This window comes from Chelonoidis abingdonii, chromosome 5 (assembly GCF_003597395.2).
Source record: "Chelonoidis abingdonii isolate Lonesome George chromosome 5, CheloAbing_2.0, whole genome shotgun sequence".
Taxonomy (NCBI): Eukaryota; Metazoa; Chordata; order Testudines; family Testudinidae; genus Chelonoidis; species Chelonoidis abingdonii.
In genome coordinates, this window is record NC_133773.1 from 134,131,874 (window position 1) to 134,159,429 (window position 27,556).

The 27,556-nt window shown below is 43.6% G+C and overlaps 1 protein-coding gene across 1 annotated transcript; it reads right to left on the reverse strand.

Moving 5' to 3' along the window:
• Window positions 1-4,334: 4,334 nt before the first annotated feature.
• On the reverse strand, window positions 4,335-27,385 carry LOC116832472 (uncharacterized). Its single transcript, XM_075066756.1, has 5 exons — window positions 27,265-27,385; window positions 24,012-24,302; window positions 6,594-6,695; window positions 5,206-5,343; window positions 4,335-5,040 (listed from the first exon to the last, which is right to left on the reverse strand). Exons 1-5 carry the CDS (start codon window positions 27,383-27,385, stop codon window positions 4,457-4,459), a joined length of 1,236 nt encoding a protein of 411 aa, XP_074922857.1. The 3' UTR covers window positions 4,335-4,456.
• Window positions 27,386-27,556: the final 171 nt, after the last annotated feature.

Consider the following 27,556-nt stretch of genomic DNA (forward strand, 5'->3'; position numbering starts at 1 on the left):
TTTCCCAGCTGTTCCTCTCTTACCTGCCTCTCCAGCCACAAATCAGCCGCTTGCTGCTGAGTCAACCCAAGACTCTAGAAGACTGGGGCTTGCAGATGAGCCAGCCTGTAAAGGGTCCAATCCAGTGCTCATAGAACTCAATGGGGACATTCCTGTTAACTTCACTGGGCCTAGGATCGGGCTCTATGAAGCAGATTTTCAAAAGAACTTAGCTTCCATTTAGCCCTCTAAATATGGGCCACCCAGCTTCTTCTATTGAGCCACATATGGCCAGATTTTCAACAGATCGCAACAACCAATTTGGTGAGTTCTCTGGGACATGTATTTTGTGCCTAAATGGGAAACAATCTCTTTGGAAAAAACTGGCCCATATTTATTGATTGTTATTTGTATTGCTGTAATGCCTTGTGGCCCCAGTCATGGATCAAGGCCCCTTTGCACTAGGTGCGGCACAAGCATTGCATTTCTCACTCCTCCCTTTTACAGTTTGTCTTTTAAAAGGAACTGCTCTGCCTGTCTCAACAAACTTTACTTAACAGAGTCATTTAGAATGAGGATTTCCCTGAGCTCTCTGTGTGGAGCACTTGGAGGAGAGGAAGGTGATCAGGAATAGTCAACATGGCTTCACCAAGGGCAAGTCATGCCTGACCAACCTAATTGCCTTCTATGACTGGCTCTGTGGTTATGGGGAAAGCTGTGGATGTGATATAACTTGACTGTAGCAAAGCTCTCGATACGGTGTCCCACAGTATTCTTGCCAGCAAGTTAAAGAAGTATGGGCTGGATGAATGGACTATAAGGTGGGTAGAAAGCTGGCTAGATCATCAGGCTCAACGGGTAGTGATCAATGGCTCAATGTCTGGCTTGCAGCTGGAGTGCCCCAGGGGTTGGTTCTGGGGCTGGTTTTGTTCAACATCTTTATTAATGATCTGGATTATGGGATGGATTACACCCTGAGCAAGTTTGCAGATGACACTAAAATGGGGGGAGAGGTAGATATGCTGGAGGGTAGGGATAGGGTCCAGAGTGACCTAGACAAATTGGAGGATTGGAGGCCAAAAGAAATCCGATTTGGTTCAACAAGGACAAGTGCAGAGTCCTCCACTTAGGAAAAAAAGAATCACATGCACCACTACAGGCTGGCAATCGACTGACTAAGCAGCAGTTCTGCAGAAAAGGACCTGGGGATTATAGTGGATGAGAAGATGGATATGACTCAGCAGTGTGCCCTTGTTACCAAGAAGGCCAGTGTCATATTGGGCTGTATTAGTAGGAGCATTGCCAGTAGATTGAGGGAAGTGATTATTCTCCTGTATTTGACACTGGTGAGGCCTTGAGTATTGCATCCAGTTTTGGTCCCCCCACTACAGAAGAGATGTGGACAAATTGGAGAGATTCCAGTGGAAGGCAATGAAAATAATTAGGGGGTTGGGGCACATGTCTTATGAGGAGAGGCTGAGGGAACTGGGATTATTTAGTCTGCAGAAAAGAAGAGTGAGGGAGGATTTGATAGAAGCCTTCAACTGTACTTGAAGGGGGTTTCCAAAGAGGATGGAGCTTGGCTGTTCTCAGTTGGTGGCAGATGACAGAACAAGGAGCATGGTCTCAAGTTGCACTTGGAGAGGTCTAGGTTGGATATTAGGAACACGTTTCACTAGCAGAGTGAAGCACTGGAATGGTACTCGGAGGTGGTGATCTCCATCTTAGAGGCTTTTAAGACCTGCTGACAAGCCTTGGCTGGGATGATTAAGTTGGTGTCGGTCCTGTTTGAGCAGGGGGCTGGACTAGATGACCTCCTAGGTCTCTTCCAACCCTAATCTTCTATGATTCTATGACAGTAGAAGTGACAGTGGAGGATTTGCGGGGCGTTTATGGCAGACAGTGTTTCTTAACATCCTGTTCTTGTTTGTTATAGAATCTATGAAGTTGACTGTTCACATGCAGCTGTGAGAAATGCTCAGCACTATGCACTGACAGGGAGGTTTGTATTGGGCTGTATCCACTGTGAGAGGGAAGCTGTTACGCTGCTGGCAGTAATAATCTCCAGCATCATCAGCTTCAACTCTTGTGGATGGTGAATGTATAGTCAGTGCCTGACCGCTGCCACTGAACCGGTCTGGGATGCCTGTGGAACGGCTGCTGGCATAATAGATAAGAAGCTTGGGAGCCTGTCCAGGTTTCTGTTGATACCAAGCGATGTAGCTGCTAATGCTTGTGCTGGCTTTGCATTTGATAGTGACGGTCTCTCCCACAGACACTGAGAGAGATTCTGGAGTCTGAGTCATCACAGTCTGTCCAATGGAACCTGGAGAAAGAAAATAAAAATTTGTAGGGTTGGGTAAATGGGACAATGACCTTAAAAAGCTTTACACTGAAACATTTGTAAAGCGAACAGTAGAAGTGAACTAGAAAATATCCCACGAACTAGTTTTTAAATAAGCAAACTACTGCCATTTTGGATGGTTTGTCTCATTCCTTATTAATTCTTTGAACACTTTCTGTTTCTTACCGTGAATCCAGAAAAGCAGCAGCCAGATAAGGGGAGTCTTTGAGATCATCTTGCTTCTGTGTGGTTGGAAATGTTTGTCAGTGAAGCATGTCGTGGAAATGGAACCATTTATGTGCTCAGCAGCTCAGTGAGGGACCATCAGCTGTGTGTGAATATGCAAAAAGAGCCAAGTTATGTAAATGACCAGATGTTAATACCAGGGAGGAGCTTTGAGCTGTCGGATTGATGGTTTCAGTCTGTCATTGGCTGTATTAACTATAACATATTTGCATGGTTCAGATGGTAAAGCAGCCAGAGTTAGCTTTACAAGCACAGGGGGTAACAATAGCTGTTTGATTAATGAAGAATAACTGAGCAGGTTGCAGGTTGTAACACAAGAAGAGCTAAAATCATTCAGCCATTTACTGTGTGTGGATTTACATCCAATCAGCTGTGTCTGTTTGAATTCATTCATCTTATAACACATGTTCCTTTTATTTAAGGGCCAGGTTACTAAAACGAGTGGCACCAGCTGCTCCATGCTTCTCTGCAGCGGCACCAGTGGCTGCATGCACTTTGCACCTCCAGAATGATGGATGTTCTCGGCTTGAAGGATATACACAGGCAGGCTGAAAGTGAGGTCTGGGAAGAGCTCAGCCAAGCATGCTCATATTTTGAGTGCAGGTGCAGCACAGAAAAGTTGAAAAGTGGCATCAGTATGCCAGGCTCCAGCACTGCCTATTGGGTCGGTGCCCCTACCCCCTCTACCTCTGTGACCTGGTAGATATCCAAGCCTGAAAGTTGCAGGGGATTGTGTGAGAGGAGCAGGGGGACCTCCAGACCTCTCTCTTTATAGCTCTTTTACCGTGGCTGCTCCAGCCCCAACAGCTACCTCTTTTGGGTGGGTGTGGCCAGCCCAACAGCCCCCAAGAAGCTGACCCACCACCTCTCTTGGCTCCTGCTGGCTTGTGCTAACCAGAACCCGTCTGAGTATGTTCACAATTAATGCTATTCTGGAACAGGCCGAACATGGTCTGTGTGGCTGCCCCTACTGCCCTGCCCACTAGGCCATATCCTTCCTCTGGAACTTCCATACCCAGCCTTCCCCCATCCCCAACTCTGTTGAAAATCCTATGTGTGCCTATTAGCTGCTTTGTCTCAGGGTCCAGCTGCATTCGGGGATTTGCTCTTGACAGGTCTTGGAGAATCTGGACCACAAAGTCTTACCCTAATCTGCAAACAGTTGACACAGCCATTTGCAAATCCCTAGGTTAGTATAATTTTCCTAGGTTAATAATGATTTAGACCTTCCCAGTGGGATTTTAGTGAGGATCTATTCCAATGAAAGGAAACACCCAGGCTATTGTAGACATGTATTTACAAGAGTAGAGCAGGTTGAATTTTTTGATGGGACAGCTTTCCAAATCTAAACCTTCTCTGGGAACACATCAATTATGCTGAAATTTTCATGGGAAAATGATCAAAATGATTCGTTATGATCAGAACATTTCCTTTGAATGTGGTTCAAGTGTTTTGATTTTGTAATTATTTTGACATGTTATATTTTATATTGATAACATAAAGGTCAAGTGGGTGAAGTTTAAATCAAAATGAAACATTGCTTTTATTTTTCCCAAAATGAAATTTTGGAATGTCCATATCACAGGAATCAGAGGGGTAGCCGTGTTAGTCTGGATCTGTAAAAGCAGCAGAGATTCCTGTGGCACCTTATAGACTAACAGACATTTTGGAGCGTCTCACAGGAAATGCTGAAATTTCAAATTGTCGTGCCAATTCACAACAAGCCCCCCTCCACCTTCCTAAAATTTGGAATTTCTCACAATATGAGAATTCCTGTTTCTGATCAGCTCTCTGTAACAGAATTAAATCATTTTGCTAGAAGAACAAAACATTCGAGACTGAAAGATAGAAGGTGTAACAGCTGTTTGGAATAATTTGTATTGAAACTCAAGTAAGTGTGTCTGTTGCACTGGGATTCAAGACTGGGAAGAAAGCAGCATAAACTGTAGTAAATCTCAGGCATCTGCAAATTCTAGTATCTATGTGATTATTCAAACACTTTAGCTCTTTCAGCTTTCTCCTTTTGGCTGTATGTTCAGAGATGAAAAATGTTACCTTCTTCCTTCGCGCTTCATAGAATGTGAAAAATTGACAGTTGTACCTGTGGGAAACAGTAACTGCAATGCACACTGCAGAGAGCAGGGAGGTTTTTGTATCGGTCTGTATCACTGTGAGAGGGTAGCTGCTACCCTGCTGGCAGTAATAATCACCAGCATCATCAGCTTCTACGCTGCTGATTGTGAACGTGAAATCAGTGCCAGACCCACTGCCGCTAAACCGGGCTGGGACCCCAGACTGGAGGGTGTTAGCGCCGTAGATGAGAAGTTTTGGAGCTTGTCCAGGTTTCTGTTGGTACCAGTGTACGTTACTGCCAACACTCATACTGGCTTTGCAGTTGATAGAGACTCTCCCTCCCACTGGCACTGCCAGAGATTCTGGGGACTGAGTCATCACAATTTGCCCAGAGGAGTCTGGATAAAGAAAGGATGGGTAAGAAATGAACAATAATTTTCCAATGTGAATTTATATTAAAATACAACAGTAGAATATTAATTAAATAAATCAGACTGGCAGCATTTCTGATCTGTCACACTGATGTGTTACATTTTCAAAAATTGTATTTATTAATTTCTTACCCTGAATCCAGAGAACCAGAAGCCAGAGAAGGGGCTTGTGTGAGATCATCTTGCCTGACTGTGGTTGGAAAAGCTCGTTCATAAGTGAGCGGTGGAAAATGAAGTGTTTATACGTGCTCAGCAGCTCATCAATAACACCTTACCCCTATGCAAAATGCATGTAAATTTACTGCACTTTTAGTTTCAGCCCAGAAATGTGAAATGCTCATATCTGGCTTATTTCCTGCTCCTCTTCTATTTTACAATGACACTGTGTTTTCCTAGATTCAGAGGCTATATACATAGATGTCTTTGCAGATCTTACTTATATTTGACCAGATCTGACAGGTCTCTCCTAAATATTCACTTGGGCTGTGCCACCAGAGTCTGGGGATGACTCTGGTGGCACAGCCCTCTCCCTCTGAACACACTCAGGATGTCACTGATTTCAGCCCTCTCCCTCTGAACACACTCAGGATTTCACTGATTTCATGCTCTAGGGACAAAGAAGAGGTTCCCAAATTGCTGGGTTTCCCCACAACATCACCCCCAAGGTGTGTCTATTAGCCTGAGAGCTCTCGCTATAGAAGAGCTAAAGAACCTAGCAGCTAGCACCCGCATCCCCAGTACAAGTTAATAGGAGCTGTAGGTGCTTGTCCTCTATATAAGAATGGCCATACTGGGTGAGACCAGTGGTCCATCCAGCCCAGCATCCTGTCTTCAGACAGTGGCCAATGCCAGATGCTTCAGAGCACAGGAACAGAACAGGGCAAATTATTGAGTGATCCATCCACTGCCTTCCAGTCTCAGCATCTGGCAGCTTAAGAACACCCAAATCACATGTTTGCCTCCCTGACCTTCTTGACTAATAGCCATTGATGGACCTGTCCTCCATGAACTTATCTTATTCTTTTTTAAACCTGCTGCCTATTAATTTCATTGGATAACCCCTGGTTCTTGTTTTATGTGAAGCGGTAAATAACACTTCCTCACTCACTTTCTCCACACCAGTCATGATATTATAGACCTCTATCATATCTCCCCCAAGATAATCAGACTCTTTGTCAGATGCATGCAGCTTCAATCCAGGATGGAACGAATCGCCTGGATGCTAATCATTTTGGCCTTGACAATTCCTCCTCTCCTCCCCTCCCTTTTCCTTTTTTCACCTTCCTTCAGAAATGTTCTCTCTTTCCATTATAATCTTTCCTCTTCTATCCAAGGGCCATAGCAGATAGTAGTATCAATGTTACACAAATCTGATGGTGAATGTGAAATCAGTCCTATATTCACTGCCACTATACCAGGCTGGAACCACTGTAGGGCAAGAAGAAGCTTAATAGATAGTGGGTTTAGGAGCTTTTTCAGACGTTTGTTGGTACCAGGCTACATCAGAGTAACACACTAACTGGCTTTGCAACTGATAGTAACACTTTTACCTACACTAACTGAAAGGGGTGCTGGGGACTGAGTCATCACAATCTCTCCAGTGGTATCTAGAAACAGAAAATCTGCATATGCCACAACATTTTTAAAATGTAAATTTCACATGATTGTTGTACTAGGAATTGTGTCCCACACCAGATAAACCTACAAGCCTTTTTAAACTTTCATCTTTTTGTTCTTTCTTACCCTGAACCCAGAAAAAAAAATCATCAAGAAAAGCCATGTGTGTGAAATCATCTTGATTCTTCCGGGTGACAAGAAGCTCAAGAGCCCTGCAATGAAATCTGTAATGTAACCTGGTAAAGTTATAACCCCACTCAGAGCAGTGAGGAAATGGCACTTTGGTGTGAAAATGCAAAGAGACCAAGCTATGTAAATTGCCTCTGAGTTTCAGGGTAGTCTGGAAATGTTTCTTTTATTAAATGACCCCCTCCCAGGGGCTGTTATTTTAAAATAAGCCCAGAAAAATTACAACACAATCCTGAGAAAGCACATGGAAGTCTTTTTAGGTTTAGCTTGGCATGTTTCTAATCAGAGGGCTCCTTTCTACAGACAGCCAAGTTCATTCTTTAGTGTGTACATGTTATTAAAGATTCTGTACAAGCCAAAACATTCAGCTCCCCTCAGCAACTCCGGGATAGTAGAATCATTGGAGAGAAAGGTAGAAAATTCCAATAGCCTCTCCTACGCCTTTGCATGGTCTCCAGTGCTCTGTCCAACCCAATTTTGAATAGTGGTAGTGATGGGTCTGGTTTAGGTCAAGGGCAGTAAACTGTATAGAACATCTCCATTAATGGATTGAAGTCCGTTGTTGTTATGCTTTCATGTGTAAGAAGCAAAATAAAAAGTTGTATTTATTTAATAATCCCTTGCATTATGTACTAAAAATTAAATGCTTTAAAAACATTAACACATCATGTCTTTCAAAAACTGTTAAGGGAGGGGAATTACCACATCTGTTTTTATAGATGGAAAACCCAGGCATGCAGAAATTGTCTTGACCAAGGTTAGTGAGTGAGTGAGAGACCAGGCTTGGCTTAGATCCCAATTCTCCTGACTCTCAGTTCTTGCATTAACCACTAGACCATGCCATCACCTGGAATCCCATTTTGGGGATCTCATGGATTCTTGAATGGCCCATAGTCAAATATCAACACAATGACGTGTGTTCCTAACTGATATGTTGGCACTGGCCAGGGGGCAAGGATTATTTGGGGGATGCGCAGTATGAGACCAGGTCAAGAAGACATCCCCTGAGCCAGGTGTTTGCTCATTCACTAAGAACTGACTAAACAGAAAGCACAGCTCAACCTTAACTATTCCACAGCTGGCACGTCAGTATAATGAAAGAGTCTGTTCAGCTATGGTCTCCATGCTGATAGTGGTCCAGCACTTACAGTGTATAGAGTCTACCCCATGTCACCAAGTATTTATTGCTTTGCCAAACTGACTGATAAGCAGGAAGTTGTATCTGTTCCTGTGGCTCTGATTAGTCCATCTTGTCTGGGTTGGGATCTGGAAGAGAAATGAGCAGGGTCCATCTAGTCCAATTGCAGTGACACTCAAAAAATTCAGGAGTTTATGCAGGGCTGGGATCTAGCTCTCTCCTTTGAAGTTGAACCCTCCAAGAGACCCCTTATTAGAAATGTGCTTGGTGATGTAACATCAAAGTCAAACCAGCTTGTTGATTCTGAAATCATCCATCCTGAAATTGCTAGAAGTAGAAAGAAAATACACAGCATTGACAATATTGTGAAATGTACTTTAAATCTACTAGAAGTTAAAGATAGCAGTAATTGTGTGTTACATTGCCTAACCGAACAGACTGTTCTCAGTGTTCAGATTTTCATTCTTCTACCTCCAACCCAGAAGAGTGACATCAAGAAAAGCTTTGCATATGGAATTACATTGGCCATGCTGAGTGCAGGAGATCAGAGCCCTGCAGTGAAATCTGAAGTACAACTGGACAGATTTATAATCCCTGCTCTGAGCATGAATAAAATGACACTCGGGTGTGAATATGCAGAACCCGAGTGATGTAAATTGTCTCTGAGGTGTAGGGTATATGCTGAAAATGCTGATATTTGTAGATCATCAGAAGCTGAGGTTTGCGTCTAGAGCAGAATTTAATCAAGCACAACCCAGAGAAAATGAAAATGGACCCTTTCAAATGACGTTAAAATCCTCTGTCACACTGCTCCTTTCTACAACATCCACAGCTCTGCTTAGTTATTTCTGTGATGCATCCTTGAGTTCAGGAAGGAAAATAAAAATATAACAGAGCCTATTGACATTCATGACTGACTTCAGCCAAGCTTTTAAAATCCTCATTGTAGCCCAAGCTTTATAATGTCATAGACATCAGAGAGGTAAGGACCTCTGCAGAGTTACCTTCCACTCTAGTGTTAAATATCTCAACTGACAGAGCTGTCTTAGGGTAAATGCTCTTATACAGCAGTAACTGGCAAAGCCACTGAGCTGATTGTGCTGTTTCATATAAAGGGAGCTCCGTTAAAGTGAATAGAGCTATGTTGATCTACACCAGCAGAGGATGTGGCCCATTGAAACAAGAAATGTGGCCCCGGTTTAATTTTTAAAATAATGTAATTGAATCTTCGCTCTATGAAATGAATCTCACACGCAGCTGTGGAAAATTGATTTTTACAACTGCTTGTGCTGTTTTGGACTGGTGTGTTCAGTGTGAAGATTGGCTGTAATTTCTTTAGTGGAGTTTACAAGAAAAGCCAGCTATAAGAAATCTTCAGTACCTGGGATTTCATTACAGTTAGACATTCTGTGAACTGGATTATTGGGTCTCTCTGTGTCTGATTGGTGACAGACCTTCAGGTGCTGGAAGGACAATAATCTCTGAAGAGATTCACTGTTCATAAATACACAGGTTATGCTCATTGGTTTAGGTTAATGTAGTTCCACTGAAATCAACAGAGCTCTGTTGATTTGCACCATCTGGGGACCTGAACAGGAAACCACCTGATTCAGATTAGAATGTCACTTCTGTGGACTTTTTAAGTCAGCTGCTCTGCCTCTTTATCCTGTGTGGACTTTAAAGCTGCCCTTCCCTCTCCTTCTCCTTTCATTTTTCTCTCCTTGTTTCCTTTACTCTCTGAGATGGCCTCTATTGGTGTACCGGGGCATTTGCATGTTTATGAGCTCTGTTCTGGAATCAAATATTGTTTCTGTTCTTTAGGAAAGAGCCCGCCATGTCGTCTTGCACTGATTTCTTATTTTTTACTATTAATTGTATGAAACAAGCTGCACTTTTATGTAGGACTGAAAAACGAACTGAGGTTCTTAGACTAGTCCACCTAGTAGTAACTAAGAGAGAAAGTATCAAAGGTGGATGCAGTCATTGACACTGAAGTGGGAATAGCAGATGTTTGGATGGTTCTATACATGAAGCAGATGTTGTAATGAGCAAAACTAACTGAACAGAAGACGCTGGATGAGATAGTGTCTTGTACTCTGAGCACAGTTTGGGATTAGACTATTGCAGTTTTCCAGTGTGAGCGCTTTACAAGGCTGAAGTATTTTGTCAGCTCAGTAGAATGGTGCTTGGATTGTAACCTGCTGTCAATAGGAAGTTGGGTGCTGCCCATAAGAGCAAATCTGAACCCATAGTGTGAGCACCTGTAAGGACCAGAAGTTTGTGCGTGGAGGGTGGTGACTGAAGTCTGACACATCCACCCACCCCACTGCAGGGGAGCAGAGATAACAATGTAATTGCACAGGAAACACCTGAAATACTGAGTGAGAGTCTCAATCTAAACAGCAGGGAGGTTTTTGTGCTGTTCTATATCTCTGTGTGAGAGGGAAGCTGTTATACTGTTGACAGTAATAATCTCCAGCATCATCTGCTTCAACCCTGCTGATTGTGAATGTAAAATCAGTGCCAGACCCACTGCCACTGAACCGGTCTGGGATGCCAGAGGGACGAGTAGAGGCTTTATAGATAAGGAGATTAGAAGCTTGTCCTGATTTCTGTTGGTACCAGGACATCCAGCTGCTAGAACTGGAACTGGCTTTGCAGTTGATGGTGACTCTGTCTCCTGAAGACACTGCCAGGGATTCTGGAGTCTGAGTCAGCAGGATCTGTCCACTGCAATCTGTATTGTAGAATAAATTTGGGATAAAAAGAAACGTAAAATCCTCAAGTATCAGAATAATTAACACTACAAAGCTGCATCTCTAGGAGTTTAGCCTGAACCCCTCTTTCTGCTAACACTGTAAATGCTGCTAGGAATGATTACTGGAAAGGGAAATATTTTAGTATTTAAATCCTAATAAAATACTATAACTTTTCTTTTAAACGAATCCTCCTGTGTGGTTGTTCTTACCTTGAATCCAGAACACGAGCAGCCAGAGAAATTGAGTTTGGGAGATCATCTTAATACATGTAGAGTGACAGATGCCAAGTTCAGAAGCACAGAGTGTGAAGGTGACACATTTATATCTGCTCTGAACAGCCAGGAACTGTCACTTGGGTGGAAATATGCAAAGCAGCATCTCTGTGTAAATGTCCATTCGCTCTGCAGACCCAAGGCCACGTAAACAGCTCAGTCTGAATACACATCTCCCATTCCTGTCAGTGAGGGATGCCCAGATGGGTCAGGCAGGGGATGGTCTCTCTAATCAGTGGGCCCAGAGTGTCCTGGAGCTTTTTTTGATCAAGGAGTCCAGCACTGGGCTCAGTTTGTTCATAAGCTCAGCAGCATCGGGTGTCTGTGTCACTAGTAATGTCCAACTCTCACGGTTTATTTAGTTCTTTGATCCCAGTGTTCACTCAGAGAACAGTTTCCCACATTGATTATTAGGATGCTAGTTAATTAGCTAATTTATTCGTTAATCTTTACACGGTGCTTTGAAAAATTGCAGATCTGTTTAAGGACTACATATTATTATAACTGACAGATTCCCTTGTCACTGAATTCCAACAGGGAGGTAAATACATTCATAGATTCCAAGGCTAGAAGGGACCATTTTATTGACCTAGTCTGACCTCCTGCATAATGCAGGTCATAGAACTATCTCAAAATAATTCCTCAAGCAGAGCTTGTAGACAGAACATTCAAGTGTGATTTAAAAATGGTCAGTGATGGAGAATCCACCATGACCCTTGGTAAATTGTTCCAATGGTTAAGTACTGTCACCATTAAACATTTACACTTTATTTCCAGTCTGCGTTTGTCTAGCTTCAACTTCCACATTATACCTTTCTGGATTAGACTGCAGAGTCAATTATTACACAGTGTGATAAGCCACCCCTTAGCCTTTTCTTTGTAAAGCTAAATAGATGGAGCTCTTTGAGTCTGTCATTATAAGGCAGATTTTCTAATTCTTAAATCGTTCCCGTGGCTCTTCTCTGAACCATCTCTGATCAACATTCTTCCTGAAGTGTGGCTACTAGAACTGGATACTCGTCCAGCGGTGGTCACTCCTGGGCCAAATATGGAGGTAAAATAACCTCCCTACTCCTACTTCAGATTCCCTTGTTAATACATCCCAGATTTACTTTAGCTTGGCTCCAGTGTCACACTGATTATCCACCATGACCCCCAAATCTTTTTCAGAGTCACTGATGCCCAGGTCCCCCGTCCTCTAAGTGTGGCCTACATGGTTTGTTCCCAGATGTATACATTTACATTTAGCCATATTAAAATGGGGATTGTTTGCTTGTGCCCAGTTTACTTAACAATCCAGATCACTCTGTGTCGGTTGCCTGTCCTCTACATTATTTACACTCCCCCATTTTTGTGTCATCTAACCTTTATCAGTGATGATTTTACGTTTTCTTCCAGATCACTGATAAAAATTAAAAATAGCAAAGGACCAAGAACTGAGCCCTGTGGGATCGCACTGGAAAAATGCCCACTCTATGATGATTCCTCAATTTATGGTTACATTTTGAGACCTATCAGTTAGCCAGTTTTTAATCCATTTAATATATGCCATGGTAATGTTATACAGTTCTATTTTTTTAATCAAGATGTTTTGCAGTTCCTGGTCAAATGCCTTACAGAAGTCCAGTTATATTACAACATAACTACGTTTATCAACCATACTTATCACAGAAAAAGAAGACACCAAGTTAATTTGACAGGATGTGTCCAATCTTTTGGGATTGGTAGAACTTTTTTATACGATGAATAAGATTTTCAGAAATCCTCATCATACCTGACTTGAGTGTCTAGGTGGAGGCCTGAGGCTGGGTTTCTTTAAGGGAACTGTTTTGTTGACTGCTGAGTAATGAGTGAGATATAATAGAAGCTGTTTTATGATGGCTGGGTAAATCTAAGTATTGGAATATCCATCAGCTTTGGGGATTGCCTGCCCCATTCTTTGCAGTTCACCGTAATTGAATGACCTCAGCTGGCTCCCCCGAGTCTCCAGTCATGGTCATATATACATAGAAGGCACCTCAGCTCTCTCCTTGTAGATTAATATACTAGATGACATCATCATTGAACCCTGTGAGATCTTGCATAAGAGAGCCCACCAGGCAGGATGAGCAACTGCAAAATATTGAGTCCTGTCAGAATGATAAGAAATGGGCCCGTGTCATGGATTTTGGAGAATGTGATGTTACATTTTGCACCCCACAGACAGTATTATATAGAGCTGATTGTAAAGCTCGTATTTTTCCTATGAAAATTTTAATTACACTGGCTGCAAGCAAAGCGTTCTGAGTTTAGTAACAAAGACGGTTTCCTCAACCAAACACAAAGGGACATGGATAACAGAAAAGAAAGGAGAAGGATAAAGAAATCAAAGAATGAGATGCTCCCTTTGTTAGGTGGTAGGACTGGAGAGCGATTATTGTTGTCAGCTTTAGGGCTAAATTATAGCTCTTTCCTCACGCAGGCAGAATCCCTGGTCCATCTGAGGTGAGACAGGAAAACTGGATTGGAGGAGTGATTGAGATGATGGATAAAATTCTCATCCCTTTGCCAAAGTGGAGAGGAGACAGCATCAGAGGAACATGTGAAAAAGAAAGCCAGGGATTATATAAGGTAGATTGTAAAACCGAAAAAATACCATGGCCTGGGTTTTATAGCCTTTGCATTCATTAGACCTGTAATGTGGAGTGGAAAATAAAATAAAAGTAAAGGTTAGATGCAGAACAGAAAAAAAAAATACCAACTGCTCAAGAGCAACACTGTCTGTCTGTGCCAAGATCCACCCATGTGCCAACAAGATCTCTTGGTCAGCATTGACAAAGGCTTGAATATGTAAAACCACATCGAGCTGTGGTTAGTTTACTGAGCATGTTCTCTATTTGGGAGCTATTATTTTAACATATCTTCATTTGGGCCAAAATGGTCATACCCTGGTGGGTGCCTAAAGTAAGGCCCCTAAATCCATATTTGGTACAGAAGTAAAAATGGCCTGATTTTCAGAGGGGCTGTGTATCTTCAGCTCCCTTGGACTTCAGTGCAGTTAGTGGGTGCTCAGCAGCTGTGGAAAATCAAGTGTCCATAAAGATCTATTAGCCTAACTTCAGGCACCCAGGTTGGGAAGTGTTGGTCTCAGGTGTTGAATAGCAATAGGCGTGTTAGAAGAGAGATTTTTCTTATGTTATTGTCCTATATGAATCAGTGGAGGAGTCATCTCCCATCTGATTTATTCCTTTTATACGCATGGGCTGGAAAACCCTTTGTTATATATCTGTATATACTGGCATTAACAACATCATCTATCATATATGTATTGCACTGGAGTCACTTTGGTTTTTGTTCCTGTTTGTGGAAGTCTTGAGCACATTCCCCTTTGGAATATTTGGAGCTGATGTTGAAGTTGAACAGAGTTTGTCAGAGGATCAGAGTTCCTGGAGAATTGATTTGTGTACTATTAGTTAGAATGTTGATGATTGTTACATTAGGGTTATGGAAGCCATTTAAGGTTATACACAACATTTCAAATATTACAGCATTTTGATTGAGTTTTATGATGGTGTGCTGCCATGATTAGAAGAATCAACATCATTGTTAATTTGAGGTGAAATTTACACTCTGCAGTTAAGGTGGGACTTTCACTTCAGAGGGGTAGTCATGTTCATAGAATATCAGGGTTGGAAGAGACCTCAGGAGGTCATCTAGTCCAACCTCCTGCTCAAAGCAGGACCAAGCCCCAGATTTTTGCTCCAGTTCCCCAAATGGCACCCTCAAGGATTGAGCTCACAATTCTGGGTTTAGGAGACCAATGCTCAAACCACTGAGCTATCCCTCCCTCTAATAGCTGGCAACAGTTGACAAGAAGGTGTGAGTATCAACTACTTTTTGTAGTCACCCAGCCACTCCCAGTCTTTATTCAGGCCTAATTTGATGGTGTCCAGTTTGCAAATTAATTCTAATTCTGCAGTTTCTAGTTGAAGTCTGTTTTTGAAGATTTTTTGTTGAAGAATGGCCCCTTTTAAATCTGTTATTGAGTGTCCAGTGAGGTTGAAGTGTTCTCATACCATTTTTTGAATGTTACAATTCTTGATGTCTGATTTGTGTCCATTTATTCTTTTGCATAGAGAATGTCCAGTTTGCCCAATGTACATGGGAGAGGGGCATTGCTGGCACATGACGGCATAGATCACATTGGTAGATGTGCAGGTGAACAAGCCCCTGATGGTGTGGCTGATGTGGTTAGGATTTATTATGGTGTCCCTTCAATAGCTATGCAGAGTTGGCAATAAGGTTTGTTGCTGGGCTTGGTTCCTGGGTTAGTGTTTGTGGTGTGTAGTTGCTGGTGTGTATTTACTTCAGGTTGGGGGGCTGTCTGTAAGTGAGGACTGGCCTGTCTCCCAAGGTCTGTGAGAGTGAGGGATCGTCCTCCAGGGTAGGTTGTAGACCCTTGATGATGCACTAGAGAGGTTTTTGTTGGGGGCTGTAGGTGACGGCTAGTGGCATTCTGTTACTTTCTTCATTGGCCCTGTCCTGTAGTAGGTGATTTCTGGGTGTCCTTCTGGCTTTGTCAATTACAAAAAAGTAATTTTCCCTCTATTGATGCTCACACCTTCCTGTCAACTGTTGGGAATGGGTCATATCCACCCTGACTGAATTGGCTCATTAGGCACTGACCTCCAATCCCGGTAAGGCAAACTCCATCTTTTCATGTGCTGTATTTATATACTTACTACTGTATTTTTCACTTCACTGCAGCTGATGAAGGGGTTATGGCCCTCCAAAAGTTATCCCAAATAAATACTGTTTGTTTCTAAGATGCCAGCAAGGACTCCTCGTTGTTTTACTTTCACTTACGTAATTCATCAGGCCTCATGCCGGCCCCACACGGGGTAAATGTCACAATGGTTTGCCTGTATGTATTATTCTACGATATAGAAGTAAGCTACACAGGTGAAACTCTTTACGAACACCCATATACAAAGGCACCTGTTAAAGGTCGATGTTCGGTTAACCCAAGCTTGTTAGACCAGTTGTGGGCAACCTGCAGCCCATTTGGGCTGTATGCGGCCCACTGGGTAATCTGCTGGTGGCCCGTAAGACAATTTGTTTACACTGACTGGTCGCAACTCACAGCCGCCTGCAGCTCCAAGCGCCACGCTTCGTCATTCAGCAGGCAATCCCCGGAGCTGCAGGAATGGAGTGGGCTGCAGGGACCTGCTGGCTGCCACTTCCAGCAGCAGCCATTGGCCGGGCAGTTTTGTATACGTTGCTATCTCTGACTGCTAATGCTCAGCACAAACGGCGCCCCGATTCATGGCCCAGGATGGGGTTTTCTTCTGCCATCAGGTGGTTTCTTGTGCTCCATTAGAGCAGAGGTAACTGGGTTCCCAAGGAAATGGTTATTTGTATGTTGTGGTGGGAGTATAGGGAGGTTACACAGAAGGTGTTGCAGTGGGAGCCTGATGCTGACATGAGACACTGACCTAAGTCACAGTACAGCAGCTACATGAGGGTATGTCTCACACTATGGGATTATTCCGATTTTACATAAACCGGTTTGTAAACACGATTTATAAAGTCAAGTGCACGCGCACACTAAGCACATTAAATTGCGCGGCATGCGTCCATGTATGAGGCTAGCGTCGTTTCCAAGTACTATCCCAATAGCTATCCCATAGTTCCTGCAGTCTCCCCGCCCATTGGAATTCTGATTGAGATCCCAATGCAAAAAACGGTGTCGCGGGTGATTCTGGGTAAATGTCGTCACTCCAATCCTTCCCCGTGAAAGCAACAGCAGACAATCATTTCACGCCCTTTTTCCCTGGATTGCCCTGACAGAGCCATAGCATAGCAACCATGGAACCCGTTTGCCTTTTGTCACTGTCACTGTATGTATACTGGATGCTGCTGAGAGAGGGCGTACTGCAGTGCTACACAGCAGCATTAATTTGCCTTGCAAGGTAGCAGAGACAGTTACCATCCTATTGCACCGTCTGCCATGCCAATTGTAAATTGGTGATGAGATTGTGGTTATCAGTCATTCTGTACCGTCCGGCTGCTGTCTTGGTGCTCCTGGCTGGCTCACTGAGGTCGCCGCGAGGCGCATGGACAAAAATGGAAATGACTCCTGGGGTCATTCCTTCTTTATGTTTTATCTAAAAATAGAGTCAGTCCTGCTAGAATATGGGGCAGTGTACCAGAGAACCAGAGAGCACGCCGCTCCGTGTCAGAGCCCAGAGATCCCACAGAAATGATGAGCTGCATACCATTCTAGGGGGTGCCCCAGCAACAACCCCACTCATTGCTTCTTCCCTCCCTCCCCAAGCCCCTGGGCTAACGTGGCAGTGTCCCCCTATTTGTGTGTGATGAAGTAATAAAGAATGCATGAATAAGAAACACTGACTTTTAGTGAGATAAAATGAGGAGGAGGAAGCCTCCAGCTACTATGATAGTCCAGGCAGGACATAAAGGGTGGCGGGGAGAGAGGACCCAGCCTCCCACTGCTATGATTAGTCCAGGCAGTAACAGAATCTTTTCTTTAGACATGAAAGGAGCGGGCTGATAGAGCTCAGCTCCAGTTGCTATGATGAAGCCGGTTACCAGCCGTTCTGTACCATTTGCCGGAATAGACCGGGAGTCATTTCCATTTTTACCTAGGTGCCCCCAGCCGACCTCACGAGGCCAGCCAGGACACTCACGGCTGATGATGGATATCAGTCATATTGTACCATCTGCCACTGGAGGGGATGCTGGTGTTCAGCGCTGCAGCACGCTGTCTACCCAGCAGCATGCAGTAGATGTAGGGTGACATTGAAAAAAGGCAAGAAACATTTCTTTCCCTTTTCTTTCGGGGAGGGGGAGGGTTGGTAATTGACAAATATACCCAGAAACACCTGGGAAAATGTTTTGACCCTTCAGGCACTGGAGCTCAGCCAAGAATGCAAATGCTTTTTCGGAGACTGCAGGGACTGTGGAATAGCTGGAGTCCTCAGTACCCCCCTTCCCTCATGTGCGTCCATTTGTTCTTTGGCTTTCCGTTACGCTTGTTCCACAGCACAGTGTGCGGCCTCTGTCTATCATACCTGGAGATTTTTTTAAAATGCTTTGTCATTTCGTCTTCTGTAACAGAGCTCTGATAGAACAGATTTGTCTCCCCATACAGCGATCAGATCCAGTATCTCCTGTATGGTCCATGCTGGAGCTCTTTTTGGATTTGGGACTGTATCGCCACCCATGCTGATCAGAGGTCCACGCTGGGAAAACAGGAAATGAAATTCAAAAGTTTGTGGGGCTTTTCTTATCTACCTGGCCAGTGCATCCGAGTTCAGATTGCTTTCCAGACCGATCACAATGGTGCACTGTGGGATACCACCCGAAGGCCAATACCGTCAAATTCCGGCCACACTAACCCTAATCCGACATGGCAATTCTGATTTCAGCGCTACTCCTCTCGTCAGGGAGGAGTACAGAAATCGGTTTTAAGAGCCCTTTATATCGATATAAAGGGCCTCATTGTGTGGACGGGTGCAGGGTTAAATTGGTTTAGCGCTGCTAAATTCGGTTTAAACTCGTAGTATAGACCAGGCCTGACATTGTGATGATCTTTACAGAAATCTGCTATTGCAGACACCCAGAGCAGGGAGGTTTTTGTATTGGTCTATATCACTATGAGAGGTGAGCTATGCCTCTGCAAACAGTAGTAATCTGCTGCATCATCAGCTTCAACGCTGCTGATTGCGAGAGTGTAATCGGTGCCAGACCGACTGCCACTGAACCGGGCTGGAACTCCAGAGACAAGTGTGGAGTCCCAATAGATAAGAAACTTAGGAGTTTGTCCGTGCTTCTGTTGGTACCAGGATACATACTGGCTGCTAAGGCTAGAACTGGCTGTACATATGATAGTGACTTTTTCTCCTAGAGACACTGAGAGGGATTCTGGAGACTGAGTCATTGTGACCTGCCCATAAGAGTCTGCATTAAATATGAAATGTAAATAAATACAGAGAAAAGGTAATTGATAGTGAGCAACAATAAATTATAGTGATTGACATTTGCATCTTTAGAAAATGGTATGAAATGCATCATATAATACAAAATGTTCACAATTGTTATATTCAGGCCATAACTCTGACGAATTACTGTTTAATATCCAATTTAGCAGCAATGTTTTGAATTTGTAAAATTTAAATGGATCGTTGTACTTTTAAGCCAGTGTCGTCCAGTTTTGATTCTTACCCAGAAGCCACAGCACCAGTAACCAGAGCAGCTGAGCCTGGGAGAACATCTTGGCATGTCTGAGCTGGCAGGTGCTGCTCAATAAACCTCAGAGAGTGGAACAAAATCTTTTATAGCCCTCAGAGCAACAGGGCAGCGTCACTGGGGAGTTCACATGCAAAGCAGCCCCTGTGTGCGGGATCCCGGTCTCCCTGGTGTGACTATACATAGAGCTGGTTTCTGTGCATCATTGCAGTGTGTGATGCTCACTTATCCTCCATGTATGTGGGTGAGAAATACTCTTGTGGGTCAGGCACAGAGGTCTGGTTCTGCCTCTGCCCATGTGTGATCTTTGGCTTATTGTTGTGGGCTGGATCTTGTGCAGTACTGAGCACTCTCAATTCCCATTGAAATCAATGGGATGACCTATGGGAATAAGGGCTGTGGGACCTGACCCTATGCACCCAATCCTAGTCCTGCTGATGTCAAGGTAAAACTCCCATTAATTTCAGTGGCAGAGGAATAGGGCATTAAATTTGTCTGTGCCTCATCCTCTCTCTCTGTAATATGGGGAAGGTGGTGCCCCCTGGGTGTGCCCCTGAGGAGTCCTGCAATATCACTGATTAGTGTTCGTAAAGTGCTTGGAGATCCTCAGGAAGATGGTCCTGGATTTGCAGAGTGGGTGAGCATGGGCGCAATCCCTCCTCCTCTACCATGGAGAGGTGTCATAAACAGATAGCTAAGGGTTAATGTTTCTTTTACCTGTAAAGGGTTAACAAAGGGAACCAAACACCTGACCAGAGGACCAATCAGGAAACAAGATTTTTTAAAATCTCCAGGGAGGGAAGTTTTGGGTGTGTGTTTTTTGTCTCGTCTCTGTTGCTCTCTAGTCTCTGAGGGGATCACTCTATCTCCAGGCTTTCTAATCTTCTGTTTCCAAGTTGTAAGTACAAAGATAGAAAGACAATAGGCTTATATTGGTTTTTTTTTGTATTTACATGTGTGTAGTTTGCTGGAATGTTTTAAATTGTATTTCTTTTTAGATAAGGCTGTTTATTCATTTTTTTCTCTTAAGTCAATAACCCTGTATATTGTCACCTGGATACAGAGACCATTTTTATGTCTTTTTCTTTCTTTTTATATAAAGCTTTCTTTTTAAGACCTGTTGGATTTTTTCCTAGTTGGGGCTCAAGGGGATTGAGTCTGCAGCTCACCAGGGAATTGGTGGGAGGAAGAAGACAGGGGGGAAGAGAAAATCTCTTTGTGTTAGAGTTACAAAGCTTGCATTTGCAGGGACTCTGAGTGAGGGTGAGAGAAACCTGATCTCTCTGGTTTGCGTTTTAAGGAATTGAAACAGGGTAAACTTCCAGGGTCATCCAGGGAGGGGGTTATTTACCTTTGTGGTGAGACTCAGGGCATCTGAGTCTTGGGATCCCCCAGGGAAAGTTTTGGGGAGACCAGAGTGAGCCAGGCACTGGAATTCCTGGCTGGTGGCAGCGCTATCAGATCTAAGCTGGTAATTAAGCTTAGAGGACTCATGCTAGCATCTCATTTTCTGAACTCTAAGGTTCAGATCTGAGTAGGGAGCTATGACAAGAGGTTAATGGTGATATTGGCCTTTTATACAAGACAGTAAGGTGAGTAAGTCTCATCATACTTAGTGGTTTGTTATTTTTTAAAGTTCCAGCTCCTAGAGTCAAGTAAGTATGTGACAATTTTCACTTTTAAAAAAAGAAATCTGCATCCAAGCTACATGCACCCTCTTGGGCAGGGAAGGCCAAATCCTGCTCCCATTGCTCTTGTGAAATTTACCATTAATTTTATTGCAGGTAGGGTGTGCACCTAACCTGCCATCAAATTCTTTTACACTTGAACTCTTGTAGATTCCAGCAAGTCTGTTTTTATTTTGTGATTATCTCTGAAGTTTCAGTGTGTGATGATTGCAAATTAAATTTAGATTGGCTCTGTGAAAGCTTTGGGATTAGGCTTTGCACATTTAGTTTCTTTAGGGAGAAACTCCCAGCAGATGATAAGCTTCTTTTAGACTTAATGTTCTCTTTATTCACAAACAGTCACTCTTACAAAGTTCCATTTCAAAGCACTTTGGCCTCAGATCTCACCCCTCTTTCTCTTCCATTTTAGTTCTTTCTAGATTATTAAATCCTAGGTTTTGGGGGATGATTCAGAAAAGCTGCTCACAGTTTGCAGAGCAAAATACAGAGGCAGTGCAGGGTGGATGGGAAGGGCACTGGATCTATAATCTTCCTGCTTGTGTCCATATATATTGCTAAACACTCTAATGTGGTGATTAGAGGCAGAAATACATTGGGTATTTATGGTGTGTAAGGAACTAGGAATTTTTACCCATCTAGCACAGGCTTGCAAAGTATGGTACTTACCAATATAGAATTGCACAGCAGTTACGGGTTAGTTATATGAGAATGAAAGAAACTTCAGAGGGAGGCTTTTGTATTATTCTTCAGCACCATGCAAGGTGACGTTCCACCTTGCTGGTAATATGAATGTCCAGTATCATCTGTTTCTACCCCATGCATTGAGAGAATGTGCTCAGGGTATCTGTTCCCACTGATCCAGTCTAGAGGATCCTTGTGACTGATGGAAACTGTATAGATAAGAAGTTTGGGAGTTTGTCCTGATTTGTGCCAGTACCAGGCTATGGTTTGCAGAGGATAGCGATGCTTTTTTCTGGAAACACTGAGAAGGACTTTGGAGACCAAGTCAGCCCAATCTGATCCCTGGAACCTGAATAGAAAGGGAAATATTGATATTTTGTCAATAAAAATGTTTCTATATAGAGTCATTATTTAATTTTGTAGATGTAAACAGTGTTTCTGCTGTTTTCTTAATTGACAATACATTAACACAAGAAGACCCTAAAATGGAAATAAAGAAAAAATCACCAGTGTCTCTGAACTGAGAGAATGCTACAGTGATATAATGACACTTCCAGATTGGGGTCTCAAGTTGCTTCTTTAAGCCAGAGCTCTATTTGTTTGGTTCTGACCCTGGGTCCAGAGCACTAATAACCAGGTGGGCTGAACCTGTGAGATCATCTTAGTGTGTCTGAGTCATATCGTTAATGAAACATAAAGAATAAAATAATATTTTTACCTGCTCTGAATAGCAGGGAAATCTCAGTCCAATGGAATTATGTAAAATATCCAGTCTCAGACCTTGTATCACAGATTTGGGCCCGAGAGCTGACTTGTTTCCATCATTTCAGTGTGTGTAGAGTTTTAGGTTACCATTCAAAATGCTAATTATCACAGAAATAATGTCAGATATTTCTGTACATTTAGTGTTTTTATAGGGTTATGAGATCTGCTTTGTATCACAGAGCATTCAATTTCTCCCCGTTTCCCAAAATTTTGGTAAAGCATGTCTCAAGGCATCCAGGCTTGATGTGGAGACATGAAGAGATGGAGAATCGATCACTTTGTTCCTGTGGTGTTCTTCTGTACCAGATATGGGGCTGGTCACAGAGTTTGTTTTTAGAACCCGGATATGTTTGTAAAATCCAGGTACTGCCAGGTATTGCTGAGGTTCATTTAAACAATGTTTGTTACACACAGTTCCACCTAATGGCAGATAATTATAATGCAGTTTAGCATTCTATTACTCTTCCATCAGTGGATTATTCCCACTGTTAAAATGTTGTGCCTAATTTTTAATTGGATGTGGTCTGGCTTCAGGATTCAGCCACTGATTCTTGTTATGCCTTTCTCTGTAGTAGAAAAAATGAGTCTTTTAGTATCTGGTGTTTTCTCCCCTGGAAGGTACTTGTGCAATGTAACCAACTCACCTCTCAATCTTCTTTTTCATAAATTAAACAGCTGGAGCTCCTTAAGTCTCTCACTGCAAGACATTTTCTCCAGGCCTCAGATCATATTTTGGTTCTTTCATGCACCCTCTCTAATTTTCCACATCCTTTTTAAACTGTGGACACTGGAACTGGATGCAGTATCCCAGTGTGGGTCTCACCAATGATGTTTGCAGAGATAACATCCCCTCCCTAGTCCTGCTCCCCTGTTTATCAGGGGTCACAGTAGTCGTTTTTGCCACAGCACTGCATTGAGAGCTCATCCTGAGTTGCTTGTCCTCTCTGACCCTAAATCCTTTTCAGAGTCACTGGTCTCCAGGATACAGTCCCCATTCTGTGGTTATGGTGCTGCAGACTCTGTTGGATCTGTTAGCAGATATTGACATTTCATTGGTGAGAATTTTGTCTGGTTAGCGACTCCAAACTTGAAAGTCTCTTCTGCCCTCCTGCTGTTTGTATTCCCTGTTCCCAGGGAACCACATGATTGCGGTTTGTTAACATCCCTCATTGATCACCAGCTGACAAAATATGCTCAAAGAATGTGCATGTTAAAAATGACAGGAAGTACATCTAGAAATGTAGCAGCCAGTATATTGCATGTGCAGCCTTCCTCTGTAATTTAAGCCACTTTAGCAGTGGTATCCAGTTGAATGAAGCAGATTTCAATCTGGTCCTTACAACAGGCTTGATCCAATGCAGTGAAAGGTCTCTCATTGATTTCAGCGGCCATTGGTTGAGACCCTGTCTATAGCGCAGAGACCCTATACTCCACTGCAGCAGGACACTGTGTAACACACAGACTATGTTCAAGCTGTGATTCTCTTGAGAAAGCATTTGTTACAGGAGAGAAACTGAAACCACACAGGGTAGGGAGGTTTTTGTACGGGTCTGTATCACTGTGAGAGGGGAGCTAGCACCCTGCTGACAATAGTAATCTCCAGCGTCTTCAGCTTCTGCACTGCTGATAGTGAGAGTGTAATCGGTGTAGCCACTCCCAGAGCCACTGCCACTGAACCGGGCTGGGACCCCAGTGTAACGAGAGGTAGCAGCATAGATAAGAAGCTTAGGAGCTTGTCCTGGTTTCTGTTGGTACCAGGCTATGCTATTGTAAATGGCTGAACTGGCTTTGCAGTTGATGGTGACTCTGTCTCCTGGAGACACTGCCAGGGATTCTGGCGTCTGAGTCAGCACAATCTGCCCACTGGAGTCTGAATTGAAAGGAAAATGTAAATTAACATAATGCATGAGTCAGAAAATTCATGTTTTCACTTTAGGTTTGTAGCATAGTTTATCTTTTTCTCTCAATTAACTAAAAGATTATGAAAAATGAGTGCATTTAAAAAACAGAGAATGCAATAAATTTGAGATTGAGCAACGTATGTGTGAGAGGTGTTTCCAGGGCTCAATCTCCCATTATCTCACCAGACCTATTTTATCTCAAATGGAATCTTACCCTGGATCCAGAGCACTAGCAGCCAGAGGAGATGAGCCTGTGAGATCATCTTGATACGTCTGGATTGACCGGTGCTGATCAATAAACCCTAAAGACTGTAAAAAGGGACTCCATATATAACTGCTCAGAGCAGCAGGGAAATATCAGTCAGACATAAATATGCAAAGCATCTCGCCTCAGGCCCTGAAAATGGAGAACTGATTTATTTGCATCATTTCTGATGTTTTGTCGTTTTTATTACCATCCCTGATGACGAAGTACTGCCCATACTCAGAATTCTAGCGTCTGCCATGTGTTCAGGGTGAGTTTGATACATGTCTGGGCTGCCATTTGTTGAAATTAGGAGATGTTCAGCTCCGTTAGTTTGATCCTGTTGTGCATAGTAATGAATGTGAGATGTGTGTATGGAGATTTAAGAACAGGGCTGGGTTGTGCATCCTCTAGGGGATGCTGTGGAACTGCACTGCCCCCGTCGTAGCACTGAGAGGGAGTCTGTGCTAGGGCTGATCAGTGGCCTGGAGGGGCGCCCCTTACTCCATCCTCTACAATGAAGTCGATCTTTCCCCCTGAGTATGTCATCCCCTCCCCACTCCTTCCAGGTGACTGGTCACTGGGGGATGAAGGAGGTGAGCAGTCCCTGGTCAGTTGACTGGCCTCTGTGCAGGATGCCCCAGTGGCAGATACTCTCTACATGGCCCACCCCTCGTGTGCATCTGTCCAAGGGCCACTCTCATTCTAGCCCACACAAGGGCTGGAACTTTGGATCTGTTGTCTGAACAGCCTTTCACTGAGAGTAAATTCTGCCACCCCGTCCACAGTGTGGACAGGCCCAGACTCAGAGCTGCTGTGAGCCTGCTGCTCTGGGTCTCAGGGTATATACCTCTGAACCTAGTGGAGGGAAATATTGCAGGATCTCCACTAATTAGTTGCTCTTGGAGAGAGATACTGGGACCACAGAGCTTGCAACACCCTAAGACTGGTGTAGAGTTCTTAGCGCAGGTTTTCTGTCACTCTGTACCCTGAGATGAGGGTCTATCTCCCTGGCATACCCTCGGTGAGCTCCCACGTGCCCTAAAGGAGGAGAATTGGAGCTGTAGTGGCTGAGTCAAGGTTTTTAGAACTGTTCTGTCTGTGTAAGGCAAACTCTTGAGGGGAGGCACTCAGGAGTGATTGATCCCTAAGGTTACTTTTCAAAAGAGCAGCACGTTTCCGTGGAAGAAACAGCACATAGAGCAAAAGGGTGTGTGTTGCGGGGTGGGGAAAAAGAGAAAGAGAGGAACTGGCAAATCTAGCTGCATGGCACAATAATGTGTCCTTTGAAAGATTCCAGCTCTCCGTGTGCAGCCACATTTCCTGCATTCCCACAAGCTGAGGCAGCCGCATTGTTCCCATCATGGTCCAAAAACCCCCCAAACATCAAATTATTCTGCTCCTTAGAAATCAGCTGTGGAAGAGCGCTGGAGCTAAAAATGTAAGGGACTGACACAACCTGTCCTGAAGTCTATGGGTGTCTTTTCACTGACTTCAGTGGGTTTTGGATCAGAGCCATAATTCCTAAAGACTTGGAGACTCTCAGATAAGATAACCAATGGGAAGTCCTGTTCATTGGCAAATGTTTAATTTGTAATAACCAAATAGTGACTCTGTGGACTGCTTGTGAATAGCGGGACTAGCTATCATAACTGCAGAGTAAGGAGGGAGCTGAGGCTCTGGCCCAGCCATAGGAAGCGTGTCAGAATTTCTGACAAACAGCTCAGCTGTATCTACACACAAAGCGGGCCAGGCTGCAGTAGGACTTTACTTTGCTCTCGTTACTGTTGAGCAGTGACACCGTTCAGAGAGTGTTTCACGCTCTGTTGCAGTTTTCAATTGTGGAATAAGGTGTTGACCTAAGATCCTTCCTGTTTTGATTCACCGGGAAGTCAATGAATGTTGTGATGGTTTGACACCCAACTGAGACACGTGCAATGGTGACCCCAGTGCGCTCCATGAGGAAGAGGGAGGATTTCTATTGGTCTGTATTACTGTGAGCATGGCCAGTGCCAGCTTTGGTGACAATAGTAATCTCCAGCATCATCTGCCTCAACAGCACTTACTGCGAGAGTGAAATCAGCCCCAGACCCACTGCCACTGAATCAGGCGGGATCCCTGGAAGGATAAATAAGGAGCTTTGGAGCTCGCCCTGATTTTTGTTGGTACCTAGGCATGTTACTGCCAGTGCTAGAACTAGCTTTGCAGCTTCTAGCAAATTTATCTCCTACAGACACTATTTGGGATTCTGGAGTCTGCATCATCACAATCTGTCCATGGGGGTCTGGATGTAGAAGGAAAATCCATAGAGACTTGACATGTTGTTACAATGACTAAAAGCTCAGGACTGTTTTTAGAAACACGTTTAAGTGAAGAATGTATTAAGGTGTAATTCTTAAATCCTAAGATGTTATTTTCCATATTTTAGATGTTGTTCCTGATGCTTCATTGCTTCAAAGCCTGAGTCATAATTATTTCATATCTAGAATGCACAATACAGGTACCCAGAGAAACAGTCTGTGAGATCATCTTAACAGCTCTGGAGCTGGCACAGTGATCAGCTACCTATGTGGTCTTAACAAATGCATTTATAAGAGCTCAGTAGCACAATGAACAGATGTCGTTTGTGTATGAACATGCAAAGTTCCTGTAAATGCACTTCATATCTGGTGTTTCAAAACATTCACCTTTACTGGGTGGTTTAGTTTTACCAGCCTTGATTGTACCCTGGAGATCTGTGCACTCAGCATCCCCTCCAGGCATGGATCTCCCCATGGCTGTCTGCAGGGGTGATCCAGCTGCCTCCATGGCACCCTCCCCAGGAAGCGTGTTTCAGAACCTCTTGCCCTATGTCCATTGTGGGTGAGAAAGGGATCTGGGCAGAAACTATAGAGGGGAGAGATTTTGAGTAACTGGGAATCTCTCGTATTGCAGGTCTTGAACACCACTGGTCCCACTGATGCGCTTGGTGTGTCTTTT

Excerpts from the sequence above, each read along its gene's own strand:
- LOC116832472 (XM_075066756.1), bottom strand. The coding sequence starts at position 27,385 with ATGGAGGCAGCTGGATCACCCCTGCAGACAGCCATGGGGAGATCCATG. Across the intron at positions 24,303-27,264 it reads AACTAAACCACCCAGTAAAG|ACTCCAGTGGGCAGATTGTG; the intron begins GTGAATGTTTTG and ends CTTTCAATTCAG. Across the intron at positions 5,344-6,593 it reads TACTATCAGTTGCAAAGCCA|GTGTTATTGATGAGCTGCTG; the intron begins GTTAGTGTGTTA and ends CATAGGGGTAAG.